This window comes from Zingiber officinale, chromosome 1A, assembly GCF_018446385.1.
Source record: "Zingiber officinale cultivar Zhangliang chromosome 1A, Zo_v1.1, whole genome shotgun sequence".
Taxonomy (NCBI): domain Eukaryota; kingdom Viridiplantae; phylum Streptophyta; class Magnoliopsida; order Zingiberales; family Zingiberaceae; genus Zingiber; species Zingiber officinale.
The window spans coordinates 173,906,506-173,925,459 of NC_055987.1; the positions used below are offsets into that span (position 1 = coordinate 173,906,506).

Sequence of the window (18,954 nt, forward strand, 5' to 3'; positions counted from 1 at the left end):
CGAGGGATACAACACTGTCCGTCCTCCCCTCTTCAATGGCGATGACTTCTCATACTAGAAGAAGTGAATGGAGGTCTATCTGAAGACTGACTTCAACCAGTGGTTCAGCGTCACCAGAAGCTACAAGGCTCTCGTTGACAACTTTGGAAATCCAATGGACCCAGAACATTGGAATCCGGAAATGAAAAAGAAGGCCGAGACCAACTTCAAAGCTCTCAACACACTACAATGTGGGCTAACGAAGGAGGAACTGAACCGCGTCGGCCCACATGAAAATGCAAAGGAACTATGGGACAAGCTCATCGAACTGCATAAGGGAACCAACGACTCAAAGGTAACCAAACGAGACCTCTACTTGAATAAGTTATTTAATATTAAAATGCAGGAAGAAGAATCTGCGAGTCAACTCCATGCGAGGATAAAGGATATCCTCAACTGGCTTCACACTATCGACCACCAAATGGAGAACTGTGATCTAATAAGGTATGCCTTAAACGCATTTCCTCGAAATGCACTGTGAGCATCCATCGTGGATGCTTACAAGATTTTGAAGAATCTAAATTAAAACTTGACGAATTATTTTGTGAACTCGAACTCCATGAGCAGACTAACTCAAAATAGGCCGAGAAAGGAATTCCTCTTTTTGCAGGTTCCTCCAAGGAAAAGTCAAGAACCAAGCTTGAATCTGAAGGTGAGTCTAACCAAGACTTAGAAGATGAAGAATACCTGGTGAACTTGGTAAGAAAAATGTTCACCAGGAGAAAGAAGAACTTCAACAGAAATGACTCGCAGAAGATCAACTCCACTAACGACCCAAAAAATGTGACCTATTTCGGATGCAACAAGAAGGGTCACTACAAGAACGAGTGTCCAAAGCTAAAAAATGACAAAAACAAAACAACCAAGAAGAAAGCACTCAAGGCGACGTGGGACGAATCATCAGATGAAACGAATGCCGAAGATCAGAAGCATCGAAGCTACCTTACGTTGATGGCCCACAAATTAGAATCTGAGGACCAATCGGAAGATGGGTCCGAACCCAAATCAAGTCACAAGTCCATATTCATTTTCGAAGGTTTCGATGAGGTATACTTTAATTTAAGCAAAAAGTTTTTTAAAGTCATCGCATACTTAAATAGAAAATTAACTGAAAATAAAAATTAAAATAAAATGCTCCTTTAGGAAAACCAACAACTCAAGAAACAGATTGAAAACCCAAATCAAGTTGTAAAGTTTGAGGAGGAAAACTCAATATTAAAAATCAAAATTAATAAACTTAAAGGGATGTTAGAAAACTTTACAACTAGATCTAAAAACTTGTATTTAATTCTAAAAAATCAAAAAGGTGTATACAACAAAACTGGGCTTGGATACAAATCCAGTTCAATAAATAAATCATTTATGTCACTTGTAACTCAAAACAAAACACAAACTAAAGCTTGGGTTCCAAAAGTGTGTCTAACGACGCAGATAGGAATTAACCAATACTATATACCTAAAAATAAAATATATTATGTAAAATCAAATAACCCAATTCAAAATCCTAACTATAAAACTAAATCAACTAAACCAAAATTAAATCATAAAAATAGAACAAACTCAAACTCAAACTACCATCAAGTCCATTATAATTACAAAAGTAACCAACATAAACCTAAAATCAAGACTTAAAAATTCTGATCAATAATTCAGGGGGCTCCAAACTAGTTGGCACCTCCAAAAGTAACATACCTGGCAGGGTAATTAGGATTAGAATAAAAAGGGGCAAACGTTTAACTTGACCTACGGTACTAGTGAAGTTTTGGATGATAGTAGGTTAGGGAAGCTTTGTCTATGCATGTATAGGAAGATATAACTTCGACCTGATGTATTTGACTTAGTGGAACTAATTGAAGTTACCCCTTACGAATCATAACTAGTTAGACCAAGATTTTGTACTAAGTTCAGTGGATGAGACTATTTAGAAAATCTTGAAGGCATGGTTATTCTAATGATGTTCAGGTGACTCACTATAACCTAGAAGTTTATCCAAAGAATGTCTGTTTGTTGAGCCCAAAGCTAAGCCTGAATCTAAGAAAAAGTTAAACCAAACCCTGAAATTGAACCTAACTCATCTCATAAAAACTATAGGATTCTCTGATTGAAGACATAGATCGAGTGAGATGATTAAGAAATTAAATTAAAATTAAAATAAAATAAAATAAATTAAAATTAAAATAAAATAAATTAAATTAAAATTAAATTAAAATTAAATTAAAATTTAAATTAAATTTAAATTTAAAATTAAACTTAAACTTAAAATTAAAATTAACTTAAACTTAAAACGTAAAATTAACTTAAACTTAAAATTTAAAATTAAATTAAACTTAAAATTAAATTAAAATTAAACTTAAACTTAAAAATTAAAAAATTAAACTTAAACTTAAAAATTAAATTAACTTAAAATTAACTTAACATTTAAATTAACTTCAAATTAACTTAACATTTAAATTAAATTAAATTAATTTAAAATTCAAATTAACTAAAATTTTAACTTTTAAATCAAATTAACTTAAACAGTTAACTTAAATTTAATTAACTCAAAATAAAACTAATCTTAACTCCTACCTATTGTAGGAAACCAAGTGGATATTGGACAGTGGTTGCTCCAAACACATGACTAGGGATCACACCAAATTTACTCAGTTAACCTATAAAAACTTAGGAATAGTTGCCTTTGGAAACAATGGTAAACTCAAGGTAATTAGGATAGGTAATATTGAACTCAAAATTGATTTCATTATTAAGAAAGTATTACTTATTGAAAAACTCAAATACAATCTTCTTAGTATAAGTCAACTATGTGATTCTGGATTTAAGGTTAGGTTTCTTTCCTCTGAATGTTTAATTAAACACCTAGATAACCCTACTATATGTAACGACCCCACCCTCCTCCCTACTAGTCTGTGAAGGAGTGGGACGCTACTGGACTATTGACTTTACTTAACTAGAGTTGCTCACATGTAAATATCAGTACTTAAAACTTTCAAAAACTCAAGAGATACAATTATTAGCAGCTGCAAATATATAAGACTCATCTATACATACTATTCAAGCATATGTTCACAACTAAAACTATACATCAATCTGAACATGCTAAAAATATATATATTAATCTGAACATGCATGCAACAATAATACAATTCAAATAATGGAACTAATGGCACAACAATTAAAAGGAAGAGTTCTAAAACACAAAATATTCAATAAGGAAATCCAGCAACATGAAAGAATAGTTCCAACATTCTGAATACAAAATCTTAATGAATTTCTAAACTAAGTCCCAAGGCTTCCATAGTCCAAACATCACACATCCATCCGCACCTCCTTGTCGCCTTCCTTCGCTATAGCTTTTCCTTTCTTTTATCTGCAGTAAGAGGAAATGCAACTATAAGCAAAATGCTTAGTAAGCGCTATCTAACTCACAAAACTCGAATATGCATGTGAACATACTGAAATGCTAAACATGTAAAGCTGCTCATCTAATAGCAAATAACAACAAGAAAGTTCTAAATAACATGCTAGCATAAAAGAAACTAAACTTGCTGAATTTTAAACTTATGTGAAGCTTATTTCACTTGTTTAAAATTTATACTTTTATACTTCAAAATAATAATCTCTTGGGCTCAGTCTTAGTACCATTGCGCGCTCCCTAATAGCAACTGGGGTAGCGAGCCACCAGTCCTACGAGGGTAAAGACCTTGGTCTTACCAGGGCCAAAATCTCGGAATTGGTCACCTGGATTTGTTTAACGACAACCTCGGAAGTCGAGTACTAGCCTCTTCAAGTAAAATACTTCTTACTTATTAATACTTCTAATAATTGAATGCCTTGTGCAAAACTGCAATACTTAAACAATTCTAAAACTGCAATACTTAACAAAATCTGCACTATGATACTTATCAAATTCTGCACTGTAAGCTTAACAAAATCTACACTATAATACTTAACAAAATCTGCACTGTAAGCATAACAAAATCTGCACTATAAGCTTAACAAAATCTGCACTATAAGCTTAACAAAATTTGCACTATAAGCTCAACAAGATCTGCACTATAAGCTTAACCAAAAATCTGAGCTGCACATCTAATTATGCTTCTAATGATCTAATTGGATCTTTCCACAACTAAACTTATTCATACCCATTGCAACACAAACCGAAAACCAACCATCCTTCTGTTCAGTGCTACGGTAAGGAAACAAAAGGACCGAATTGCTACACTTAACCTTTCATTGCAGTGACCACCGAAACCAACACCTTTCCCCCTGTTCAGTACCACGACAAGGAAACCAAAAGGGACCAAAATGCAACTAGTAAGGATAATTGCTACTGTAAACCTTAAACCATAATTGTTCTTCATGCTCTGTGCCACGACAACAAAAAAATAGAAAATTGCTAGATTTCATATAACCGAACATGCTCATCAAGGTCACAAACAACAAATCTAATTCAGACAACTGAAATACTAAATACAAAGCCTGAAGAAACAAAAACCACATGCTAAACAACGAATCTATTTCCTTTCTTTGAGATTCACGGCAGCAACATCAAAATCAACAATCTTTACAACATTCTTCGAATTCAAGAAGAACAAAGGTCCGAAACTACTCCTACTGCAGGTGAGAAGCACTTACTTCGTTCTTGGACTTACAACCGAACAAGAAGGCTCCTAGGGTTTCGGAGAAGCTTGAGATTTCGGCTCTTCCTCGTGCCCACGAGCTCTCCTCGACGAGAGGATCTCGAGAATGTAGAGAATCCCTCGGATTGTTCCTTGGTCGGCCGCCGGAGATGATGCCCTAGCTCCCTCTTCGGTTCCGCCCCAAGCAGCCGTCGCACGCGAGAGAGAAGAGAGGAAAATTTTGGAGAAGAGAAAACCTAATCCTCTCTTAACTTATCCTCTTTTATATACCTAGGTATTCTGTTATCTATTACCACATAAATATATTTTCTCTCTTTCCTTAATCAGCATGGCCTTGCTGGGTTCTTGGTCATCACGCTTCACTTAAGTCTCAGATCGGGTCGGAGGTCGCGGGTTCGAACCTCAGCTAAACCTCTTTATTTTTGCAACTCGTTTCTTTTGGTAAAAATACCAAACGAACTCCAAAAATTACATAAAAATACTCTAAAAATTCTTTAAAATCTCTAGAATATTTCTAAAGCATTTATAAATATTTATAGGTACTTTTATAACTCCAAATAATGAAATTTGGGGTGTTACAATTCTCCGTACCTTATAAAAAGTTCATCCTCGAACTTAGAATAATTCTGGATATTCCTGTCTCATGTTGTCCTCACGCTCCCAAGTAACTTCCTCGTGCTTCTGATTTTGCCAGATGACCTTCACTAGTAGTAGTTCTTTGTTCCTTAGTCTCTTAACTTCTCTGTCCACTATCTGTGTAGGTCTGCTCTCATAGCTAAGATCCTCCTGGATCTGTACTGACTGAGGTTGAATCACTTGTTTAGGGTCGTGGAGGCACTTCTTTAGCATGGAGACATGAAATACATTATGTATTGCTGACATGTCTTGTGGTAAGTCCAGCTTGTAAGCTACTTTCCCAATCCTTTCTATGATCAGGTATGACCCTACATAGCGGGGACTTAACTTGCCCTTTTTGTCAAATCTCATCACTCCCTTTATAGGAGCAACTTTGAGAAAGACTGAATCCCCTACTTGAAATTCAAGTGCCCTACGGCGTGCGTCAGCATAATTTTTTTGCCTACTCTGGGCAGTTTCAATTCTCTGTCTGATCTTCTGGATAGCCTGTGTGGTTTATTCTATCATCTCAGTCTGCCTGCCCAATTCTGATTCCATCTCTTTTCTTTCTCCAGTCTCCAGCCAGCATATAGGTGATCTACACTTTCTGCCATACAGTGCTTCGTACGGTGTCATCTTGATGGTGGTCTGGTAGCTATTGTTGTAGGCGAATTCAGCTAAGTACAGATACTTGCACCAACTGTCTTTAAAATCTAATGCACAAGCCCTGAGCATGTCTTTTAAAATCTGATTTACTCGCTCTGTCTGTCCATCAGTCTGGGGATGGAAAGCTGTGCTGAACTTGAGTTTGGTGCCTAGTGCATTCTGAACACACTCCCAAAAATGAGAGGTGAAACACCCATCCCTGTTGGAAACAATCGACTTCGGGACTCCATGAAGTCTGATCACTTCCTTAACATATAGCTGTGTCAACTGCTCTATAGAGTGGGACACTTTGATGGCTAGAAAATGGGCAGACTTGGTCAATCTATCCACTATCACCCATATCACATCATATCCATTAGTAGTTCTTGGAAGACCTGTTATAAAATCCATGGATATTTCTTCCCACTTTCACTCTGGTATTGGGAGAGGTTGTAGGACTCCTCCTGGTCTCTGGTGCTCTGCTTTGACCCTCTGACATGTCAAACAGGTACTGACATATTTTGCTACATCTCTCTTGAGTCCAGACCACCAGAATCTCTGCTTCAAATCTTGATACATCTTGGTAGAACCAGGATGCATGGAGTATGGTGTACTATGAGCTTCCTCTAAAATCTTCTTTCTCAATTCCTCATCATTGGGAACACAAAGGCGGCTCCCCTGATAAAGAACTACACTGTCTGATACCCGAAACTCTGAATTTCCTTCTTTTTGTATCCCTTGTTTGATCTTCTGGATACCTGGATCTTCACTTTGCTTTCTCTGTATATCCTCAAGCAGGGTTGACTCTAAGGTCAATGCAGAGAGTTGCCCATAAACAATTTTGACTCCAAAATCTAACAGTTCCTTCTGCAGTGGCAGTGCTAATGATGACAAGTGCATCAGAGTTGCACTGGACTTTCAACTTAGTGCATCCGCCACTTTGTTAGCTTTACTTGAGTGGTAGAGGATTTAACAGTCATAATCCTTAACCAACTCTAGCCACATGCGATGTCTCATATTTAAGTCTTTCTGGGTAAAGAAATACTTCAAGCTCTAATGGTCGGTGAAGATTCTGCACTGAACTCCATACAAATAATGTCGCCAGAGTTTTAGTGCAAAAACCCACAGTTTCCAGCTCAAGATCATGAGTGGGTTAATTCTTCTCATAGTCTTTGAGTTGTCTGGAAGCATAAGCTATAACTTTCCCCTCTTGCATGAGAACAGCTCCAAGGCCCATCTTGGAAGCATCACTGTATATGTCAAAACTCTTGTCACTCTCTGGAACAGTCAGAATGGGAGCACTGGTCAGTCTTTTCTTCAATGCTTGGAAACTTTGCTCACATTTGTCTGACCATTCAAACTTCTTGTTCTTCCTAGTTAGGGCTGTTAGTGGAGAGGCTATCTTGGAAAAGTCCTCCACGAATTTCCTGTAATACCAAGCTAAACCAAGGAAGCTTCTGATCTCCCTGGCGTTCTTGGGTCTAGACCAGTTGTTGACCGCTTCTATTTTGGCAGGATCTACTTGAATATCTTCTTTAGAAATAATGTGACCTAGAAACGCCACCTGCTCTAACTAGAACTCGCACTTTGAGAATTTAGCATAAAGCTACTTTTGTTGAAGGGTCTGCAGTACTATTTTCAAGTGCGTGTCATGCTCCTCTGGGGTTCTTGAATAGATCAGAATGTCGTCGATGAACACGATGACAAACTTGTCAAGGTATTCTCTGAACACTCTGTTCATTAAGTCCATGAAGACCGCAGGTGCATTAGTCACACCAAAAGGCATGACTACAAACTCGTAGTGTCTATATCTGGTCCTGAAAGCTGTTCTGGGTATATCACTTTCTTTCACCTTCAACTGATGGTACCCAGAGCGCAGATCTATCTTAGAGAACACCGTTGCCCCCTTTAACTGATCAAATAAATCATCTATTCTGGGAAGAGGGTACTTGTTCTTAATTGTTACTTTGTTCAGCGCTCTATAATCTATGTACATCCGCATAGATCCATCTTTCTTCTTGACGAACAACACTGGAGCTCCCCATGGTGAGTGACTAGGACGGATGAAACCTTTGTCAAGAATCTCCTGGAGTTGTTCTTGTAGCTCTTTCAGTTCTGGTGGAGACATTCGGTACGGAGCTTTTGAAATTAGACCGGTACCAGGAACCAACTCAATTTCAAACTCCACTTCTCTGTTGGGAGGTAATCCAGGTAGCTCTTCTGGAAATACCTCTGGATACTCACAGACTACCCGAACATCTTCCTGCTTGGGTCCTTTTTGTTCTTCTGTGTTCACAATGTACGCAAGAAAACCAGTACACCCTTTAGCTAACATCTGGTGAGCTGTGAGGGAAGAGAGGAATTTCTGGGTCTTCCTCTTCGGCACTCCCGTAAACTCATAGGATGGTTCACCTTCTGGGCCGAAAATCACTTTCCTTCTGCGGCAGTCCACCGAAGCACTATACTTGCTGAGGAAATCCATACCCAGAATGACATCAAAATCTTGCATCGCAAGGACTACTAGATCAACATATAGCTCTCGGTCTTAAATTCTGACTGGTACAACCCGAAGCCACTGGTTGGACTCCATGACTTCCCCAGAAGGTAGGGTCATTAAAAACTTAGAGTTCATGCTCTCTGTAGGCATCTGAAATTCTTTGGCAAAGAGTACTGATATAAAAGAATGGGTCGCCCCAGTATCAAATAGTGCAGTAGCTAAATGCTGAAAAATAACTACTTGACCTGTTACGACTGTGGAGGCACTAGAAGCTTCCTCTTTAGTGAGGGAGAATACTCTGGCACTGGCTGAAACTGGTGGGGCTTCTAACCTTCCTTGACTGAGCTGAGGTCCGTCCAGAGTTGCAGCCATGTAGTGTAACTGAGGCTTGTTCCCGTATTGCGTTGTATGTTGCTGAGGTGCTTTGAGCTTGTTAGGACATGCCTTAGCTAGATGCCCTTCTTGACCACACGAATAACATCCAGTCATACCCAAAAGACAGGCTCCTGGATGTACTCTTCCACATTTAGGACAGGGAGGGAACTTGACCTGCTTATTTGTTGAACCTCCCTTCTGGTTGCCTCCTGTATTCCATCGTTTCCTTTTGTTATCTTTGCCCTTCCAGTTCTGCTTGCTTGCCTGGGGTTTCTGACTCCTTGCTGTCATGTCCTCTATCTTGACCGGCTTGAGCTGTGTTTGTTGTGCCTTGATGCTATTCAGATAGTGCTCAGCGACTAATGCCCTACTGACCAGCTCTTCACCAGTCTGTGGTCGGTGAGTTCCATTACTCACGTTAAGTGCTATTTCTAGCCTTTCAAAGTAAAATATCTTAATTACTTATTCTTTAAATGCCTTGGCATTTTAACAAACACCTTGTGTGTCAAAATCCTTAAAGTCTTGACTTTGGGATCTACTTAAGGTCTTGGCCTTTTTCTTTCTTTTCTTTATCTTTCTTATACTTTTCTTAAACTCAAAATACTGATAGGGTATTTTTCCATATGCATCTATAAGTGAAACTAACTAGGTAACACACAATCATGCATAGAACACAAAAGAAATATGCACATACCATATTTCTACGATGAGAAATCAATGGAAAACACCTCTTACTACATGTGAGCAGTACTTCTAAACATTTATCTATACTGCACATAAATAATAAAGGAAAACATTTATAGAAAGTATAAATACATTCTTACTTGAAGGCGGCAAGACTGATGCTGATGTGTGTGTGATGCTGGAGAATGGAAACTGCTCTGATACCAACTTGTAACGACCCCACCCTCCTCCCTACTAGTCTGTGAGGGAGTGGGACGCTACTGGACTATTGACTTTACTTAACTAGAGTTGCTCACATGTAAATATCAGTACTTAAAACTTTCAAAAACTCAAGAGATACAATTATTAGCAGCTGCAAACATATAAGATTCATCTATACATACTATTCAAGCATATGTTCACAACTAAAACTATACATCAATTTGAACATGCTAAAAATATATATATTAATCTGAACATGCATGCAACAATAATACAATTCAAATAATGGAACTAATGGCACAACAATTAAAAGGAAGAGTTCTAAAACACAAAATATTCAATAAGGAAATCCAGCAACATGAAAGATTAGTTCCAACATTCTGAATACAAAATCTTAATGAATTTCTAAACTAAGTCCCAAGGCTTCCATAGTCCAAACATCACACATCCATCCGCACCTCCTTGTCGCCTTCCTTTGCTATAGCTTTTCCTTTCCTTTATCTGCAATAAGATGAAATGCAACTATAAGCAAAATGCTTAGTAAGCGCTATCTAACTCACAAAACTCGAATATGCATGTGAACATACTGAAATGCTAAACATGTAAAGCTGCTCATCTAATAGAAAATAACAGTAAGAAAGTTCTAAATAACATGCTAGCATAAAAGAAACTAAACTTGCTGAATTTTAAACTTATATGAAGCTTATTTCACTTGTTTAAAATTTATACTTTTATACTTCAAAATAATAATCTCTTGGGCCCAGGCTTAGTACCATTGCGCGCTCCCTAATAGCAACTGGGGTAGCGAGCCACCAGTCCTACGAGGGTAAAGACCTTGGTCTTACCAGGGCCAAAACCTCAGAATTGGCCACCTGGATTTGTTTAACGACAACCTCGGAAGTCGGGCACTAGCCTCTTCAGGTAAAATACTTCTTACTTATTAATACTTCTAATAATTGAATGCCTTGTGCAAAACTGCAATACTTAAACAACTCTAAAACTGTAATACTTAACAAAATCTGCACTATGATACTTAACAAAATCTACACTATGATACTTAACTATTGTAAGCTTAACAAAATTTGCACTATAAGCTTAACAAAATCTGCACTATAACACTTAACAAAATCTGCACTGTAAGCTTAACAAGATCTACACTATAAGCTTAACTAAAAATCTGAGCTGCACATCTAATTATGCTTCTAATGATCTAACTGGATCTTTCCACAACTAAACTTATTCATACCCATTGCAACACAAACCGAAAACCAACCATCCTTCTGTTCAGTGCTACGGTAAGGAAACAAAAGGACCGAATTGCTACACTTAACCTTTCATTGTAGTGACCACCAAAACCAACACCTTTCCCCCTGTTTAGTACCACGGCAAGGAAACCAAAATGCAACTAGTAAGGATAATTGCTACTGTAAACCTAAAACCATAATTGTTCTTCATGCTCTGTGCCACGGCAACAAAAAAATAGAAAATTGCAGGTTCACCTGAAGAAGATTTTGACCTGCAAATAAAGCGTTTCAGGGATAAGAAGCCGGAAGGAAACCTGCTTGAGGAGAAAGTCGAAGTTGGGTTTGAGTGAGCTTAACTCCAAATGATTGGAGCATCACCCACGTGGAGTTGGGTTCGTATAAGTCAACTCTGAAGCTGACTTTGAATCTACCAGCTACCGGGATGGAAACACCTCCAAGGAGCTAGAGGCGCCCTCACGCCTCATGGAGAAGGCACCTCCAAGTGGATTGGAGACGCCCTCGCGCCTCAAGGAGGAGGCGCCCTACTGGTTGTTGGAGGCATCCTCGCGCCTCCCTTGGAGGCGCCCTCGCGCCTCCCTTGGAGGTGCCTCCCAATGACTAGAGTTATTGGTTGACCGTTGGAGTTCGGATAAAATTGTTTCCATGTTGGAGGCACCTCCAGTTGATCTGAGGTGCCTCCAGGTTACATCAGCGCAGCGGTAACTTTTTCCATGAGACTATAAAAAGTCCCTAGAGCTAGGAATTAAGTATCAATCATTGTATTCATTTTCCTAACTTTTTCTAAACGTTCAAAGTCTGTAAGAGGCTACTTTGCATGCACGAAGGAGATTTTTCTTAGTAGAGCTTTCAACTGCCTTTGATTAACAACTACTGAGGTTGTAACCAAGTAAAAAAATTCCTTAATCCTCTTACTTTATTTCTTTTAATTTTTTGCAAATTAAAAATTGAATTTCATTGTTGAAATTCAATTTGTCTAAGTAACCAACTACTTAGATTGTTAATTATTTGTGCATCATTGTTGAAGCAAAAGTAAAAGAAATTTGTCTAACTTGAATTTCATCGCTATTCACCCCCCTCTAGCCGGTCTCACCAGACCTACATTACTTACTTGGACTTTCCGTCTCATGTCAAATGTCTGGTCCTCCATGACCGACTTGGACTTCACTCTTGCCAACTCCTCGTAGGATATTCGATCATCAAATATCTTATCAACCTTGACTCACTTGGACTTTTCTCTTGCTAACTTATCGTTGGACTTTCAATTACCAAGTGTCCAGTCAATCTTGACCCACTTAAACTTTTCTCTCGCTAACTTTCCATTGGACTTTCAATCACCAAGTGTCTGGTCAATTTTAACCCACTTAGAGTTTTCTCTTGACAACTTCCAATTGGACTTCAGATCATCAAGTATCTAGTCAATCGCAACCTACTTGAACTTTTTTCTTGTCAATTTTTCGTTGGACTTCTAATCTTCAAGTGTCTAATCAATCACGACCAATTTGAACTTCCCGCCTCATGCCAACGTCACGTTGAACTTCTTATATTGTTAAGTATCCAGTTAACTTTAATTTATCTGACATCTTACTAACATATTGATCAAATATCAGTATCTAAATTTAAGTCAACCTAAGTTTGACCAACCTGATTAACCTTGATCTGAGATGGATTGCACCAACAATCTTATCAACTGCACTTAACTACTCATACTGCAGTTAACTGCTAATAGTATTTATAATACAACAAATATAAAAAAAATTCAAGATCATTAAAATGGAGAAAGAAATTGACATAGATGAGTAAGATCTTTGATTAGGCATGCATTTCTTCCTTCACTGGTCGAATAAAGAATTAAAAACTTGCCTATTTCAAGATCAGATCTGAAGAAACGAAGGCAAGAACTCCAGACCACGTTGCCACAGACGGGAGGATGACTGCAGTGACATCATACAACAGTTGTAGTAGTAGTAATCGCGGGAGCAGTGGGCAGTGGAGCAATCACAAGAGAGGAGTCGGCGGCGAGTAGCAGTCACGGCAGCAATTGCAGGAGCAATCATGAGAACAAATGCAGGAAATGGAGCAACCAAAGCAGAGGAATCGAAGTGGAGCAATCATAGAACACGATGGAAGGAGTTGCGAAGGAGGAGTCGCTGAAGAGAAAAAGGGCAAAAAAACCTAGAGGATATTTATGTATTTTTTTTCAATCTATTCCTTCCGTTTAAGTTTAGTGTAATCATCTTATAAATGGAGGGAATAAATTTTTCTCTCAAAATTATCCAGAAGATTATGTTTTCCATCACCTCTAATGATGACAAAAGATGAATACGTTCACTCCTAACGTCTCCGTCAATCCATCCCACAAGAAAATATAAGATTACTGTTTGATTAATATATTTAATGGTTGAGCAAAATATCAAATAAGTCAAGAATAGGATGACAAGATACTTAATAGTAAAAAAAGTCTAAGTGAATTATGATTGATAAATCATAGAGGACTAATTGTCGAGCATGCGAACAGAAGTTTTATAAGTCATGGAGAACCAATGTCAAGCATGTGAAGTGAAGTCATAATAGGTCATAAGAATCGGATGTTCAACAAATGAAAAAAAAGTCTACATAAATCATAGAGAACTAGATGTTGGACACATTATGGAAGTATAGCCAAGTCAGGAAGGGCTAGATGCTTCAGAGGATGGAATTTTAGTAAGTCAAGAGTGTTTAAATATTAGGCAAGGATGGATGCATGGGCACAGTTTACATGGGGTCTAATGTGAGCAAGGCCTAGTGTGGGTAGTTATCCACCCATGTAATGAATATATATGTTGACCAAAAATTAAAGTCTTCCTTGTATTGGAAGTTGCACAAATACGCTCTTGCCTCAACCACTTATCAATACACGTTGGGATAGGGCGCTCTGTAAGGGCTTACAGTGTGTAATGGCGTTGCCAATTGTGTCAAAAGGTGAGTACATTCATTTCCAGTGCTCTTATAAATTTGTCCCAGGACCAACACGGAAGAGGTAAATCACGGGCGGCTATTAACCTTTATAATAATGACTAACACATAAGAGAGGTATTTACCTCGACTTTGCCGAGATTCAAACCTCAAACCTCATTGTGACAACACCTCATGTGAGCAATAGCATTACCAAGGTTTTACTAGAAGAGGTGAATTCAATAAATTAAAAAAAAAAATAATACAATACAAAATATTAGCACTTGTTCTAATTGAAATAACAATCCATCGTTCCTATATCTTATCTATGATTCAAAGTCAATGAATCATTTATGATCTTGCTTCCTCAATAAATCATTTATGATCTCGCTTCCTCATAATATTTAGTATTCTATATATGTGACCTCCTTTCTAATCTAAATAATTATCCTAACTAGCAACTTGTTGTGGTTATGGTTGGACAGAGGGGAAAAATAGTTACTTATAAAAGCTTGCTCACTAGAAAAAATAAAAGATCATTGCTTTTAAGAAAAATAGAGAAGAGAAGATAGGGAGGAAGAAGCAAAAAAAAAAAAGAGTTTTACCTTCTTCGCTAGCAACCTCGAGTAGCTTCGGTGAGCTTAGCAGTGACACAATGAGAGCAAGGAAAGACAAATCAAGGCTATTCTTGTTGTGCCAACAAAACCGTAAAAAACATGAGAAGAGGAAAAAGATGCGAGGGTCGAGGGTTAATCTTATTGTTGGGCGAGGGCAACAGCAGATACTGTGTTTCTTGCTTGCTAGAGAAAAGAAAGGGAAAGAAAAGAGAGCTATTGTGCTTGAAAAGAGGAGAGAAAAAACTACAGGTTTACTGCTATTGGAGAAGAGAATGAGGAGAAGAAATAGAAAGAAGAGGAAGGCAAAAATAAAAGAGAGGGATCAGAGAAGGCACTATGGTGCGTACGACAAGATGAGGGTTGAAGGGTGCATAGGGAGAAAAAAGAGAGTTTTTTTTAAAAAAAATATCCTAATTCATTTTAAATTGATCGAACCTATTTAAAACTTTAAACTTAGCTCGATCAAAACTTAATCAAATCAATTCAAAATCAATCTCAGTTTGAATCAATATAATCTTTTTCTTTGCGCCTACTCGTTATATTTAGTTCGAACTAGATCCAATTTTAATTTAGTGCTCTCATTTCATATTCTACGATTTAGTTTATCTATTTATTAATATATATTTTATTTTTAAATTTTAATATTTAATATTCCAAGTTATGATATTTTCTCGTAAAAGTAATATCAATGGATAATTTAAATTGAGGGTCTTTTAAATATATGGTAGTTTTCAATTTTTTGATGATGAATTGTGATGAATCAACGGGTAAAGTGGCAATGAGGTATAGTATTAATGTTTTTAAAATGTCGGTGGCGATCGCACCCCTTGGAACCCTCTTGCCTACACCCTTGACGATAGGTAATCCAGCGGCGTGGGTTCGAAATTCACGCAGGGCCGCCTGTGATTTCTTGAATTTCTCGTGTGCCTGGGCCATGAGGTCCTTACCGGCTAGATCATTCACCTCCAGATTAGTCCTGGACAACATAACCCCTGGAAACTTGAGACCTTGAAAGATATCGTCCGATGAAATGAATACTTAAAATAACACTTTCAATGTAGTTCATAAATGGATAACATTATGCCTCCAAGACATAGCCGAGTTTGTTATCACATGATAGATTTACAAAATTGAGAAAGAGTCAAATCTCGGTAAAGATCGAGAAATTATCTTCATATGTGATAGTTAATTTCAGTTTCATGATTTACTATCTCACAATTGTGTGAGACAGTTGGGATCACCCTTTTTTGCCGAATAAATGGATAACATTCTGAAATTAATGGGCTCGTTCTTTAGAATCTCTAGGTCGAGGTTTGTTGGATTAGTAGCCTGAAGCTCGTAGTGAAGAGACGCCATCAAGTTCTCGCCTGAACAGATAGAGACACCATCAAGTTCTCGCCTGAACAGGTCCTTTGAGGTAGCATAGGACATCTCAGCTTGGATTCGAGACACAGAAGGGGATCTCATGTTCGCAAGAGCAACAAGAGGCCCATGGCCCCACAGCCGAACAATCTGGGCCGATAAATCCGACGGACCGTGGTGAAAACTCAATTAGCATCTACGCCGCTCAAATTAGGGCAACTCATAGCAGTCGCTGCGGACGTGGACTTCTCGTCTCGTTACTATATATTTCGCTCCTCGTTAACGCCGAACCCTAATCCTCTTCCTATTCATTCCGATCTTCGCCGCCGCTTCTACGCTGCTGCGATGGGTCGCGTCATCAGAGCCCAGAGGAAGGGAGCAGGTTCGGTTTTCAAGTCCCACACTCACCACCGGAAGGGGCCGGCCAGGTTCCGGAGTCTCGACTACGGGGAGCGCAATGGATACCTTAAGGGCGTGGTGACCGACATCATCCACGACCCTGGCCGCGGCGCCCCCCTCGCTCGCGTTACCTTCCGACACCCATTCCGCTTCAAGCTCCAGAAGGAGCTCTTCATTGCCTCCGAGGGCATGTACACCGGCCAGTTCGTCTACTGCGGCCGCAAAGCCAATCTCATGGTCGGTAACGTTCTCCCCCTCCGCTCCATTCCTGAGGGCGCCGTCGTCTGCAACGTCGAGCACCATGTTGGCGACCGCGGTGTCCTGGCCCGCGCTTCCGGTGACTACGCTATCGTGATCAGTCACAACCCAGACAATGGAACAAGCAGGTTGTCTCTTTCTCCTTGTTGTCCCTTATGCTACTATCGTTTGTTTGTTCATGCTAGGTTTTAGATCTAAAATCATGATAATGTTAAAACAATCCCATTTTTTAAAATGTTCATCATCATCTCTTGTCTTTTTTTTGCTTAGTAATATAAATGATCCTTATTGGAAACCTGATTTTATACTTATATGCATTGCTGCTATATACTGGCCTTTGTTACAAGATCATATATTTGTGTATAATTACGCGTGCAGTCTAGTATTACTTTTTTCAGATTATATTACTGAGGATTTTCTCTCACCAATCAATTGTGAGATTATTGTTTAGATGTTGTGACATCATAATAGATGAGTTTATCAGAACCTCGTGAATCAGAAACATGTATGTGATTTGTTAAATTCTTTGGATTTGATCAGAATCTGGTAAACATTTTTATTCTGTGAGTGTATCAGAAAAAGCTTGCTTGTAGCTACAGCATAGATGAGGCTAATCTGACTTGACTAAGTACAGGGTGTTGCAGTCCAAGTTGAATTAATGATTCATTGTAGAATCTTTTCTCTGACAAACAAAAACTAATGTTCAGATTTGAAACTCCGATGTAGAAAACTAGTGTAGATAGATGAACTTAATTTACACAAATATGTGAAGCAATACGACACTCATTGTTTTTGCATTTCCAACAAATACAAATTTGATAAATAGGTAAAAATTGGATATTTTTAAGTAGAACATTTCTCTTTGTTTGTTTATTACTCAGTATTGCAAGTATAGTGACTGTTACTTGTTGCTATGTTATTATTTTATGGGATTAACATCACTAGAACAACAATTTCTGTTGTTATATTGCTTTTGGTAGATGCTGTTTATCTAGAATTAACTTGTTTCTTTTTTATGCTGTCTTGTTAACTTGTCTATCTAGAACATATTAAGTGTCATCACCTTTTGCATTTTGTACAACTTTAGTAGAATTCTCCCTCTTCATACCTAGTTACCTTAGTTCTCACTCAACCACAGGATCAAGCTTCCATCTGGTGCCAAGAAGATTGTACCGAGCAATTGCCGTGCCATGATTGGGCAGGTGGCTGGTGGTGGTAGAACTGAGAAGCCCCTTCTGAAGGCTGGCAATGCCTATCACAAGTTCAGAGTGAAGAGGAACTGCTGGCCTAAGGTCCGTGGTGTGGCCATGAACCCAGTGGAGCATCCCCACGGAGGAGGTAACCACCAGCACATTGGTCATGCCTCCACTGTTCGCCGCGACGCTCCACCCGGCCAGAAGGTGGGTCTTATTGCTGCAAGGAGAACAGGTCGTCTCAGGGGACAGGCTGCCGCAACTGCATCCAAGGCAGACAAGGTCTAGATTGCATGTGCTGAGGACTCAGGTGTTTGGTATTTTCTGGTTGTCATTCCTGTGTCATGCAGGTTTTACTTAATCTTATGTTGGATCCGTTTAGGTATTGTGACAAATTTGATTTATAATCATCTACTTTGGTTTTGCGGTTCCTTTTTTTTTTTTTCTCATTTGGTTATATTCATGAGCCGGCTTGCCTTTGCGTGTCACTCATGTCTAAGTTGGAGGAATTTTTACATCAATTATAAAGCAATCGAAGTACAAAAAAAATGATATGGATATTTTATATATCTGTTGTTAGTCGACTATTCCATCTTTAGTCGATCGGATTCAGTCATCAATCCATTTGTCTATTTAGTATTTGTCACATTTTATATTTCAACTAGGTCTGGACTTATTCATCTGTTGATTGGAGCGTTAGTCGAATGTTATTCTTCAGTAGTTGACTGAACTAGATAGGATCTGACCGAATTCCTTGGATCACTATTTCGTCATCCTCGAAGTGTGTCATATGGTGAACTTGTCAAGTGTTGACTGTGTCATTAATAATTACCATCAATTGATTAGACCAAAATATATCATGGTTATCATTTACATTATTTAAATTTAGTGATTAGTTGACAAGCCTTTGCATTCAGCTGGCTAGACTTGTAACGAAGGTCTATCTTTCGTAAGTGTCGTCAGTGTAATCGCCCTTTCAAATTGAGTTCGACTTGGCTTGGCCAAGGTTAGTTAATGACTCAATGCCTTGACGGACGAATAGCATGACAGGAGATAACTTCCAGGCATAGGTATAACTCAATGTGAGGTGAGCGTTGAGAGAAAATGCACCTCGAAAATGGTAGATTTCAATGGTGCTTAGTGTTAAAATAATCTTAATGATCCGTGTGATCATGCGTTTTGATATTTGAATAAAAATTTTAAGTTAGATTTATATTTGATATGTGTATGTAA

General features: G+C 38.3%; 1 protein-coding gene across 1 annotated transcript; it reads left to right on the forward strand.

Annotated features, from left to right (window-relative positions):
- The first annotated feature begins 16,157 nt into the window (after positions 1-16,157).
- On the forward strand, positions 16,158-18,152 carry LOC122038450 (60S ribosomal protein L8-1-like). The gene is made up of 2 exons (XM_042598206.1): positions 16,158-16,656; positions 17,667-18,152. Exons 1-2 carry the CDS (start codon positions 16,217-16,219, stop codon positions 18,007-18,009), a joined length of 783 nt encoding a protein of 260 aa, XP_042454140.1. The 5' UTR covers positions 16,158-16,216; the 3' UTR covers positions 18,010-18,152.
- The last annotated feature ends 802 nt before the right edge of the window (positions 18,153-18,954 follow it).